The sequence below is a fragment of the Gossypium arboreum genome, chromosome 9, assembly GCF_025698485.1.
Source record: "Gossypium arboreum isolate Shixiya-1 chromosome 9, ASM2569848v2, whole genome shotgun sequence".
In the NCBI taxonomy this organism is placed as follows: domain Eukaryota; kingdom Viridiplantae; phylum Streptophyta; class Magnoliopsida; order Malvales; family Malvaceae; genus Gossypium; species Gossypium arboreum.
The window spans coordinates 79,959,578-79,971,950 of NC_069078.1; the positions used below are offsets into that span (position 1 = coordinate 79,959,578).

General features: G+C 34.7%; 3 protein-coding genes across 3 annotated transcripts; all 3 read left to right on the top strand.

The window, feature by feature from the left end:
- Window positions 1-3,612: 3,612 nt before the first annotated feature.
- Window positions 3,613-5,381, top strand: LOC108454114 (probable E3 ubiquitin-protein ligase RHC2A). Its single transcript, XM_017752438.2, has one exon. The coding sequence runs from the start codon at window positions 3,782-3,784 to the stop codon at window positions 4,844-4,846; it is 1,065 nt and encodes a 354-aa protein (XP_017607927.1). The 5' UTR covers window positions 3,613-3,781; the 3' UTR covers window positions 4,847-5,381.
- A 611-nt stretch (window positions 5,382-5,992) lies between these two features.
- LOC108454115 (uncharacterized) lies at window positions 5,993-6,838 on the top strand. Its single transcript, XM_017752439.2, has 2 exons — window positions 5,993-6,445; window positions 6,544-6,838. Exons 1-2 carry the CDS (start codon window positions 6,168-6,170, stop codon window positions 6,680-6,682), a joined length of 417 nt encoding a protein of 138 aa, XP_017607928.1. The 5' UTR covers window positions 5,993-6,167; the 3' UTR covers window positions 6,683-6,838.
- Window positions 6,839-6,971: 133 nt separating this feature from the next.
- On the top strand, window positions 6,972-11,029 carry LOC108454301 (amino acid transporter AVT1D-like). Its single transcript, XM_017752719.2, has 11 exons — window positions 6,972-8,017; window positions 8,512-8,780; window positions 8,879-9,093; window positions 9,196-9,219; window positions 9,304-9,484; window positions 9,557-9,776; window positions 9,864-9,999; window positions 10,090-10,255; window positions 10,343-10,386; window positions 10,469-10,531; window positions 10,621-11,029. Exons 1-11 carry the CDS (start codon window positions 7,818-7,820, stop codon window positions 10,711-10,713), a joined length of 1,611 nt encoding a protein of 536 aa, XP_017608208.1. The 5' UTR covers window positions 6,972-7,817; the 3' UTR covers window positions 10,714-11,029.
- The last annotated feature ends 1,344 nt before the right edge of the window (window positions 11,030-12,373 follow it).

A 12,373-nucleotide genomic window follows, 5' to 3' on the forward strand; every position in this document is an offset into this window, starting at 1 on the left:
AGTACTTCATTTTCTTGATGCCATAGTTCAACTATGGTCCTACACATCTTCACATAATGATGCCATAGCCCAACTATGGTCTTACACATATTCATATATCGATGCCATAGCCCAGCTATGGTCTTACATGAATCACATATCTCACCGATGCCATATCCCAGATATGGTCTTATACGGAAATCACTTGTCACTTGTTACTTGTAGCCAAAGCTACCACTATTCACTGATCAGGTAGCCAGAGCTACCACTTTTCACCGATCGTAGTCTAACTACCACTTTTCATCGATCGTGCGCGGCTACCACTTTTCATCGATCGTAGTCAAGCTACCACTTTTCATTTGTCATTGATCAGATAAGTGTAGCCGAAGCTATCACTTATCACTTTCACTTTTCGTTGATCAGATAAGTGTAGCCGAAGCTATCACTTATCACTTGTTGCCATGGTCCAACCATGGTCTTTTCCTTCAATTCATCTTGTCATCGAATCGAAATGCTCAATTTGATCATTTATTCAATTTTCATGCTTTTATATTATTCACGATTTTATCATCAATTCATATGAAATAACACATCATGAAATTCATAAAATTAACAAATAATCACTAAAATTTAGCCATATAAACTCACAAGTTCAATTTTTGTATTATAACGATAATCATAATTTCATAATAAATATACCAAATAAAACATTATATCATTTCTAATCCAACACTTATCGATTATAATCGGGCATGTGATCAATTTATACACGAGTCATTCATATATTTTTGTATATTTTCCTCCTCCTCCTCTCCATCCACATCCTTAGTATAAACAACACACTTGTAGGTAACATTATCCATAATTTTCACTATCTACTTATGTGAATATTCAAGCTGTCCATCTGTGTCATAGTCACTAAATTGTTTTTATATTGAGCTGAAGAACTCCAAATTAAGATCCATAAATTTTCCCAGAAACTAGACTCATATGTCTTCTTACCATAAAAATTTCATAATTTTTGGTTGGGCCAATTAATACATTTTATTCATTAAAGTCTCCCCTGTTCTGCTGTCTGACAGTTCCGACCCTTCTTCACTAAAAGTTAATTATCTTCTCGTACAAGATTCGAATGATGTCTTCGTTTGATTCTCTTAAAAATAGACTCATTCAGGATTCTAAAAATATAAATTTAAGCCTCTAATTATTTTTATCCAATTTTTGATGATTTTCCAAATTCAGAACAGGGGAACCAGAAATCATTCTGACCTTGTCTCACAAAAGTTATTGTATCTCATGATTTACAATTCCATTGCTTACATAATTTATTTTATAAGAAACTAGACTCATAAGATTTAATTTCATATTTTATTCATCCTCTAATTCGATTTATAAATTTTTTGGTGATTTTTCAAAGTTAAACTACTGTTGCTGCCCAAAACAGTTTTAGTGCAAAATGTTGATTTCCATTTTACCCCAAATTTCACAATTCATACAATTCAGTCCTTGCTCAATTAACCCCTCAATTAAGATAATTTTCTCAATTAATACTTTTTCTAGACATTATAAGTTATTTCATAACTATTTAAATTCATAATTTACACATAAAACTCTAACTTCAAACTCTTTTACAATTAGGTCCCAAACATTTACTTTCTATTCAATTCTTTCAATAAAATCAGAATATAAACAATTTAAAGCTCTAATTCCATGCCAAATCATCATATACTTCCAACACTCATCCATAACAACTTCAAAAATTAGACATGGAATCAAAAACTAATGAAATAGTAAGTTGGACCCAATTGTAAAAGTCCAAAAACATAAAAATGTCAAGGAGAAAGCAAGAATTAAACTTACATGAAGCTAGAGTATGAAAACCACCTTGAACCCTCCTCTATGGCTATTTTTCAGCTGATGAATATGAAGAGAAATGAAGAGAATTCTAGATATTCCAATTTAGTCCCATTTTTATTTAGCCAATTTTGTCAATTTTCCAATTTTGCCCTCATTTCACCCATTTCCTGATTTTTCTCGGCTATTGCCGCCCAAAATATCTCCTTTGGGATTATTTGCACTTTAGGTCCTTCCTCATTTTATAATTGAGCTATTTAATCTTTTTAGCAACTTTTACACCATTTTCAATTTAGTTTTTTTTTATTTAATTAACCACCCAACGTCAAAATTTTCTGACTAAATTTTATTACTACCTCACCAATACTTCATAAATATTTCTAAAAATATTTATGGCTCGATTTATGAAGTTGAGGTCTCGATACCTCATTCTCGACCCAATTTACCTAATTAATTCTTTTAAATCACCAAATTCACTAATTCAAAAATGCTTTTATATTCAAATTTGACTCATAGGTATTAATTTATTAAATTTTCAACTCACCCGTCAGATTTAGTGATCTCAAATCTCTATTCCCGATACCACTGAAAATTAGGCTGTTACAATTGGTGTATAACATGTACTATATCTTTTAACAATTTTGTTCGGCCCTTTTGCAAGTGTATGAACTTCGTCACTAACACCCCTTCCACTCCAAACCTATAAAAAAAGAAAGCAATAATATAAGCTCTTGAATATCTAGTGACTTAAATGAAAATTTTCAAATGATTTAGTGATTATTTGTAACTTTTTTAAGTTGAGTGACTAAAATGTAAACTTACTCATAGTTTAGTGATATTGAGTGTAATATACCTTTTTAAATTTGCCGCCATAAATTCTAGTTAAAAAACTTGTGATTGGTGTTTTGTAGGCAGCTACAACACTGGCCTTCGGGCTCGTTGCTGATAGTGGTTTCTTCACCATTTTCTTTTCTTCATAGTTTTATTTTGGTTTTAATTTCAGTCCACCTTATTATGGTTTTGTTCATAAGTTAATGGTTTTATTTTGTCCATATTTTTCATGATTTTTGCTTTGTCTAATTTGTTTTCTTTGAAAACAGATTTGATTTGATTTTAATTTTTATTTTAAATTTTAATAATATTTTAGCGTATATATGAGATTTGTTAATGTAAGGATGTCGCCAGATCTATTATGAATCGTTCTCAAAAGGCTTTATCATAATAAATTATAGTGACAGTGATAGATTTGAGATGATGATGATGATAAACCATCCAAAACTTACTTTTTATGCATCATTAATATTGTGGATCTCTCAGGGCTTTTGGTAATTTTTATTGGTTGATCTATTTTTCAAGTTGATTTGAAGATGAAAAGGTTAGGATGAAAATTTCAGCGATTTGATTAAGTTAATATATTTCTAGTTTATTTTGAATTATTCCAATATTGCAATTACTATCAATTTATTTTTCTTTTTGTTTTTAAATTATTCTATAGATATAACATTTATATATTATTATATAATAATTTATTTATCATTTGCAGTATATGCTATGTGTTTATATTATTTTCGTTTACTGTTGTTATTAATTAATGAAGTTAAGCAGGATTCAAAAAGAAAATGTGATTGGTCAGATGGTTGTAGGAAAAATTCATGAACCGGGGTGAATCCTTTTAAATTTCAGTATTCAGTAACTGGATCAATCCATTAAGCATCTGATTTGGGTTAGTTAATCCCCTCTTAAAAAGTAATTAAAAGCGTATAGCCCACGCTTAATTAAACACCACGCGCTAACACCGTTGAGTCTTCCACGCCACATGCCCTTTTCCATTTCTTTTCTTATTCTTCTCCTTTTCAGGTTTAATTTAAGCATTCGATCTCTCACTCAAATTCTAGGGATTTTAATTTTCTCCTATTTCTGAAAATTTCCGGCTTTTCATTTCATTTCCATGGAATCGATTACATCACCCTATTGGTGTTACAGATGTAATCGCTTTATACGAGTCCGGATCCGATCCCCCCATGATTCGGTTCATTGCCTCCACTGCGGCGGAGGATTCATCGAAGAAATCCAAACACCCTCTCGATCTCCCATCGATCACCGTTTCCCCGTCGCATCCTTGTACTCCGGCACTCCCAGTCTGAGCCCCAGCCCCACCGCCACTCCTCGTTTCCGTCGAGCTCGACGAAACGCTGGCGATCGCTCCCCTTTCAATCCCGTGGTCGTACTCCGTGGACCCTCCTCCGAAACGGACGGCGAACTTCCCGAAAGAGGGAATACCAGTTTTGAGCTTTATTATGATGATGGGTCCGGGTCGGGTCTTCGTCATTTACCCGATAGCATGTCGGAATTTTTAATGGGTTCTGATTTTGATAGGCTTCTTGATCAGTTATCCCAGTTACAAGTAAACGAAGTTGGTCGCTTCGAGCAGCCGCCCGCTTCAAAAGCAGCGATTGAATCAATGCCGGTGATAAGAATCGTTGGAAGGCACATCAGGTCGGACTCTCACTGTGCAGTTTGCAAAGAACCTTTCGAACTTGATTCCGAAGCTCGGGAAATGCCTTGTAAGCATATTTACCATTCGGACTGTATTGTACCTTGGCTTTCGATTCGAAACTCTTGTCCAGTTTGCCGCCATGAACTGCCAATTGAAGGTAACAATTTAGGGGAAAATGAGGCTGTGGGATTAACAATATGGAGACTGCCTGGAGGTGGGTTTGCAGTGGGGAGGCTTACTGGAGGGAGGAGAGCAGCGGACAGGGAGTTCCCATTGGTGTTTACAGAGATGGATGGCGGGTTTAATAACGCGGCTGCTCCTAGAAGGATTTCATTGGCGCCCAGTGGGAGAAGGTCGCAAATAGAGAGCAGAGGATTCCGGCGGGTTTTCCGGAGTTTTGTTTCTTTTTTTGGGAGGTTTAGGAGTTCATCTCGTTCAGGCTCAGATTCTGGGTTTACAAGGAGAAGTCGATCGCTTTCGGTGTTTAATAGATCTTCTAGAAGGGATAGCGACTGAGATTTCGAGGAATCGAATGCAGTTTTTGTTGGGTATTCAGTTTTAGGTTAACCTTTGATGCTATAATGTTGCAGCTTTCCGAGGAATGGAATGTTTATAGATTGCATGATTTTACTTGGATGTAAATAACAACACTTTTGGTGAAGCTATGAGTCTTTATGTGCACCATTGAGGAAGAAGGAAGTGGATGAAGGAGAAAGTTTTGTGGCTAGTAAGATCCTTTAGTGGTTGCTTAGAGCACTGATCCTTGCTGGCTAAAAGTACTCATTAGTAGGTTTTGTGATGATAACTTATGCTCTTGTACTATCAGGAATTTTGTTGTTTATTTGTTAATGCAAATTATTCATTGGTTCATGTCATTACTTTTGGATTTACTTGACTGGAAGCCAATCTACCTGCAACAACTGGTGTTGGGATTTCGTTTGAATTGCTTAACCATGTGATGGATTCTATGAAGTTTTATTATGTAACTATGTGATGGATTCTGTAAACTTTTAATGTTCTATCTATTCAATTATTTATTATTGAGCATAAATGTGATGTTGCAGCAAAGGCTGTGTAATTAGTGAATTAATTGTTTCTTGAAGAACACTATGTCTTGGAGAGATAGGGCTGTTTATTACAGCATGAAAATTTTCCTATAGGAGTGGTCTTGCTTGTGCATGGTTTTTCAGTGGGGTTTGAGAGTTCGAAAAGGTAAAAAGCAGTAGGCATATAATGCATGTTGTTGTACCTTAGAGTTTTTGGTGTAAAACCACTGTGCTCCGGAGAATTTAAAGTTACAGGTAAAGTCTTCTCAACAAACGTGTTTTTTAGAGTTCAAATTTGTGTTCTCACCATTACAGGACAAGACTGCTACCGCTACCACCTTGCTTGGAGTTGTTATGTTTGTGAAAGGCAACCAAAAGCTGCAATCTATTGGACATAATTTGAACCTGTGGTGGTAGTAACATGGCCGACTGTAATAGGTTTAAACAGCTCTTGACTTTGGTTTCTGTATTTTTGGCTGGTAGAAAGAGGGGATACTATTGGATATCACATACGAATAAATCTTTGGAGGGGACCATCCTTATCCAGGAAACCACAAGAATCGTGAGTTCTGACGTGGCCTTATCCAAAATCTAAATCCATACAATACACATGCTTAGATACAAGTACAACCCTGGTAAAGAACCTGCAATGTGTCACTTCTAACATCCACAACCTAAAGCCCCCCCATTTTTATTTCTCCAGCCGATATAAGAGAGCTGTAGGACTGAATATCTTCTCCAACTTGCTCCCTTCTTTACCGAGGTGCTTTAGCTATTGAGTTCAGTTGACAATGGCATCTTTGCAAGCTTTGTATGCAACAAATCTGAAACAGTCGCCATTGCAAGGGTTTCTTCCACTATCATCCCGTTATGCTGTGGCTGCGCCCATGAGATCGACTGCTTTGACGAGGACCAAGACCAAAGGCCAGAACAACCAAAAGAGATCTCTTACAGTGGTTGCAGCAGTTGGCGATGTATCAGCTGATGGTACCAACTATCTGATTGCTGGTGCAGCCGTTGTTGCTCTGGTTGGAACAGCTTTCCCTATCTTCTTCTCTCGCAAGGACACGTAATTAACCCATTCCTTTTTTTTTTCTCTGTGTTTAAAATTCCACTATAATAAATGGAGCCCTTAGGGTGTTTCTATGTTGTGGTTTTTTATTTCAGATGTCCTGAATGTGATGGGGCTGGCTTTGTTCGTCAAGCTGGAGCAACATTGAGGGCAAATGCTGCACGAAAGGACCAGGCTCAAATCGTATGCGCTCGTTGTAATGGGCTTGGAAAATTGAACCAAATTGACAAATGAATACCTTTGGTTCCGTGATTTTAATCCAAATTCCTGGTGTAAAGTCCAAAGACCCTATCTTTTACTAAGCTCAGAAATTCCTCTGCGGTTCACACAAGTTCAAATTATCTCCATGTGTAACTTATATATAAATAACAGAAATATCTTTGATGTTAATCATTCTTAGTTCGTTTTTCTGTCTCATTCTATACTTGATGGAACAGTTCAGTTTCTATAATAAGATTTCTCCATTTTTATATAGTTGCAAATGCTTCAAGCTTGGCGGCTTGAGCAAATAATGTTGCAATTTATCAGGAAAAATAAAATATTAAAGAAACCAAGAACCTTCCAATTGATAGCCAAAATTCCTTGTGGTTTATATATGACGTGTTGATCATACTGGGATTTTGAATATTCTTGTAATAATGTCGAAAGGGGAAATGCCATGATCTTCTTTTTAAATAACATTCTTCATATACATGGATGATGAAAATCTATGTAATTTAAAAATTGGATAATATAGATGATGAGAAGATAAATGTTGATACAGAAGGCCTAATTGTATATAATTTGGAGAGGGAATTCGGGGTCAAATCTCCAGGCTTGAAAAACTTCACCTGATTGAACTCTTCTTTAAGATAAGAGCGTTGCAATTTATTATCATGATTTCTTGCACCGGATTTGCTTAGATTAGTATATCTGATTAGTTTAATTGTTCAACAAATGTAGCTTATAAATCCTCCCTACTACAAACTTCCCTAGTTCCCAAGCAAAGACAGCCCAATATCAAAGAGGGGAAAACAAGGTTCCAACGTCACAAATATTAATTCCCACAAGTTGGGATTTCCTTAAATTACATGGTTTCTATGTAAGCTACCTCCAATAAATATTATATATATATATTATTCAATGACAGCGGTTCCATGCATGAAGAAGTTTATAGCATTAAGGACATCTACATTCTGTCATCTCCTTATCGTTCGGGCGTCATCATAAACTAAAGTAGAAGAAACCAAAGCAACCTCTTCTTCTTGTTTGTGGTTCCATCATAGAAAACGCCTCCGCGACGGATAATTAACTCAGTTGTATCTCTGTTGTTCAAAAAAAAAAAAAAACTCGCTTGTATCTCTGAGTTGAGAATATAGTGTTAATAGATATGAGGAGGAGTGATAAGGAATATTATGATGTGGAAGGGGATGATGATGCATTCCAAACAGACGATGAAAGGGTATGCGTTAACGTAGATAATGGTGAGGATGATGAGAGTACAGAATCTGAGACAGGCTCCCCATCTCCTAATTCATCCCCTAATTGCCTTCAACTAAACCATTCACCTTCATGGCCACAAAGCTACAGGTTCTCTTCTTTCTTCTTTTTCTTTGCCCTTTTTTCTCTCAATTTCCAATGCTTAGAGCTAGCGTTTTGTTATTCAACAATTTACAACTAATGTGCTTAGGATCGACAACAAAAAAATCTATCTGAATCGAAGCTTTACACTATTAATCAAAATTCCGATGGATAATAGTTGTCGATAACTTAATATACAACTAATTGAAACACATATATATTTGCTAATTTTTTAAAGGTTAATCTCTGATATACTATCAATTAACCATAAAAAACTACCTCATCATTTAGTAAAATAAACAATAATTGAAGGACCTATAAATAAATGACGATAAATTTATTTATAAAATGCAACCTTCAGAATCAGGCAAAGCATGCATTAGAAATCAACGGATATACTGTTGCTGTGTGGTTATACCTAGTACTGACTTATAAAAGAGCAAAATGTAAATCCTTTTCAAAAAACCTGAATTACATATGTTGCCATGGTTGAATACATGCAGGGAATCAATGGATATGTTCAAAGGCCTTAGACCTCCGTCCATTAGTTTCCCCAAGGGAAATAACACCACCAGACTAAGAGGCACTAATCCATTTGGCGACTATCAAAGTAGCGATGAAGAGACTTCCCTCGGTAAACCATTCATTTCTGAAAGTACTTTAGATGAAGAAGTGCCGGCCACTACTCTCCCAGAATCGCAGCAAATAATATCTGTCAATAGATCAATGCCATCACCGAAGCAGTGTTCATTTACGCAAGCACTTGTTAATGGTACTGAACAACTTATTATCTACTGTCAACGTGTCGATGCATGCTGTTTTTTTATCCTTGAGTGTAAAGGCTTTCTCATTGTTGTTTTGTTTACCAAGGAATCAATGTTCTGACCGGCATAGGACTCCTTACAACACCTTATGCTGTTAAAGAAGGAGGGTGGTTGAGCCTCACATTGCTCTTAATATTTGGTGTCATTGCCTGTTATACTGGGATTCTATTAAAAAGATGTTTAGAAAGCTCTCCAGGTCTACTAACATACCCAGATATCGGGCAGGCAGCTTTCGGTATAACCGGTCGCTTAGTTATAGCTGTAAGTGTGATAAGCGCATATTGAAATTGAATTGTCCTATGTTCTTTTTGCATTGACAGTGACACTAACATCAAACACTTCTTTTTAATTTATGAAATGCAGGTAACTTTGTATGCAGAATTATATGTAAGTACAACGAGTTCTTTCATCTTTGCTGTTGATCTATCATGGTTCAGTATATATAACTGAAAGAGCGCCTCTGATATGTAGGCAGCATGCGTGGAGTACGTAATAATCATGAGCGAAAACCTGTCCACGATTTTCCCAAACACCAGCATAGAATTCGGCGGAATATATCTTAACGCTCATCAAATATTTGCTATCATAGGAATTCTCGTTGTTCTCCCAACTGTTTGGCTACGAGACCTTAGTTTGCTGTCATACCTTTCGGGTTGGTTTCTCATCATCCTTAAACCACTTTAAACCTATGAGGGCTGCTAATATTAATCTTTTAAATGTTCAGTTGGTGGAGTAGGAGCATCAATTTTAGTGGTGATTTGCTTGTTATGGGTTGGGACTGTCGATCAAGTCGGGTTTCCTCGAGCTGGAACCACTCTTAACCTCGCCAATATACCCATTTCAATTGGTATATATAGTTTTTGCTATTCAGGCCATTCGGTTTTCCCAAATATATATACTTCCATGAAAGAACCATCACGTTTTCCACTCGTACTTATAGCCAGGTAGCGTAAAATTTCACCTTCATCTTATGTATGAACAAAGCCTGTGGGAATAATGAACTTTGTTAACTTCAGTTTCTTCTCTTTCAGCATTATATTTTGTTGGTTCATGTCCACTGGGGCAGCATTCTCAGGTTTTCTGATATTTGGTGACTCAGTTGAATCTCAATTTACATTAAACATGCCAACAAAATTCGCAGCCTCTAAAATCGCTGTCTGGACAGTGGTATGTCTGTAAATCTGCTATTTAGTTTCTTTTATGTATTCATGCTTGTTTACAGTTCCAAGAGCTGAAATGTAAAATGGTTTTGGTCAGGTAATTATAACAATATCAAAGTACGCTTTGACACTCACTCCAATTGCATTGAGTCTAGAAGAACTTGTACCTGAGACATGGTTGACATCTTATGGTGGTTCGATATTTATCAGAGCTGCTTTAGTGATTTCAACTTTAGTTGTTGCACTGAAAGTTCCCTTCTTCGGTAAAAATAAATAAAAAGTAGATTTAGATCATTTACAGTTCAGTATTGCCTTGGTACGTGCTCATTTGTTGACTTTCTTTACTGCAGCTTTTCTCATGGCATTGGCTGGATCTTTGCTTACGATGCTAATTGTAAGTTCATATTGTTCTTTAGTTAGCTTAGAGACAGTTAAAAAGGAAATGTATTTTGATCTTATATTTTTTTATTATACAGACTATTATCTTCCCATGTGCCTGTTATCTCAGCATACGTGGCGGTGGATTAACCAATTTACAAGTAAGAATATCCCTACTTACAGCTTTCCAAGATTAGTTTATATGTATATGTTTACAAATTATTTGACTCTAATGTTTTGTACCATTCAGAGGGCAGTCTGCATTTGCACTGCTATGCTGGGATTGTTGATTGCTTGTGATGGCACATATTCAGCGGTCATAAGAATAGCTGGCCAAAATTGATCAAAGGGGGTTTCAATTGCTCTGCTTTTGCCTTGAATTCCATCTTTGTTTAAAATGTGAAAATAAACCCCAGTTTCCCATATCCAAAGTCACAATTCCATGAGGTTTTGCTTAATCATTCAGGTGTCAGCTCATAAGCTTTGTCCTAAGCGTCTTTTTGGCACTTCTCCTCCGGCAATTCTTCAGTCCATGTCAAATGCCAATGGAGTATTTATTGCTTCAAAAGTAATATATATATATATCAGAAAATTAATACCCTGTCAAATGTGTTACAGCAACATACATTAAAAACATGCAAGTTGTGCATGGCTCTTTATTCAGAATGTCATTTTATATTAAGAAACACTATTCCCCATCACTGGTGTGGAAAAGATGACTGTAATCCTATATCTTAATTGATTGACTATTTTTCTCTTATATTCTTTCAATTTATTGTTTAGTTATTTGTATAGTCATGTACTTATTTGATCTGCTTCCATGGCCACTAATTTGTATTATAATTAGGTAACCTTAAGAAAAAGTTAACCACAGGCTTGCTTTGTGAATGCCCAAAGGCTTCAATGCAACCTCAAGCCTACTCCGTACAGCACCCAAAGGCTTCAAGTAGCCTCAACAACGAATTAACAACATTATGAAAACACAGAAGAAATGAGCTAAATGAAGAACAAACATTACTGCTGAATGAACTTTCTTGCTTAACCTAATTCATTCTATCTTCATCAACTTATATACTGTGTACATGAAGACTAACCACTTACTCATGAACAGATTAACTGTATTTAACATACTAACTATCGGCTGACTGAGTTACTCTAATAAGCAAATCATGCAGGCTAAAACTATCACATTCAATATTATCTTAGTAAAAGTACTATATGAGTTTTAAGTATTGTTCCAGTAATATAAAATCTCTTATTCAATTAACAAGTACATATATAAAAATCAAATTACAGGAAGATTTATTTATTAAATCAACTAGATGTATTCTTAGCAAAAGATAATCCAAGTTTAAATCTTAAAAAAATGGACTGAGAACATACAAATTCATAATTTTATTCACCTAACAAAAGAAATATAACCAACATGTTACGTTAGACTCTTTAAAGTCCTACACTTCACTATCTATAATATATATAAGCACGAGTTTGGAAAAATTTTAAACTAACCAACGCATATTTGTTGTTCATTATATAATTAAATTTTGCATTTTATATTTTTTATTTATAAGATTTATCACATCTATAAATAAAAATTTTAATTTTACTAAGTTATTTGAGGGATGAAATTGTAATTTTCATATTTAGATAACTAAAGTGTAAACTTATTAATAGTTAAGTCACCATGTATAATTTATCCTTTTGTTTATTTCTTTTATTTTTAACTAGCATTTCCACCCAGGTTACATCAAGAATTTTCAAAAAATATTTTTATAATTCATTTAATATTTAAAGTTAACTTTAAATAAAATTTATTAAATAAAAATTTCAATTATTAAATTAAATTTATAATAATTTATGTACAATTTTTAATAGATTCATAAAGCAAGTGAATATGAGACAAATATTAAAACAAAGCATAATATTTTTTCTGGATACATCAAAATCTTTGAATAATTTTAAAATAGAGAGAATATTTGATGTATTATTAGTGTTTTAATTTC

Coding starts and splice junctions, on each gene's coding strand:
- LOC108454114 (XM_017752438.2), top strand. CDS start 3,782: ATGGAATCGATTACATCACCCTATTGGTGTTACAGATGTAATCGCTTT.
- LOC108454115 (XM_017752439.2), top strand. CDS start 6,168: ATGGCATCTTTGCAAGCTTTGTATGCAACAAATCTGAAACAGTCGCCA. Junction 6,446..6,543: donor TTCTTCTCTCGCAAGGACAC/GTAATTAACCCA, acceptor TTTTTATTTCAG/ATGTCCTGAATGTGATGGGG.
- LOC108454301 (XM_017752719.2), top strand. CDS start 7,818: ATGAGGAGGAGTGATAAGGAATATTATGATGTGGAAGGGGATGATGAT. Junction 9,220..9,303: donor CTTTGTATGCAGAATTATAT/GTAAGTACAACG, acceptor TCTGATATGTAG/GCAGCATGCGTGGAGTACGT. Junction 10,000..10,089: donor AAATCGCTGTCTGGACAGTG/GTATGTCTGTAA, acceptor GGTTTTGGTCAG/GTAATTATAACAATATCAAA.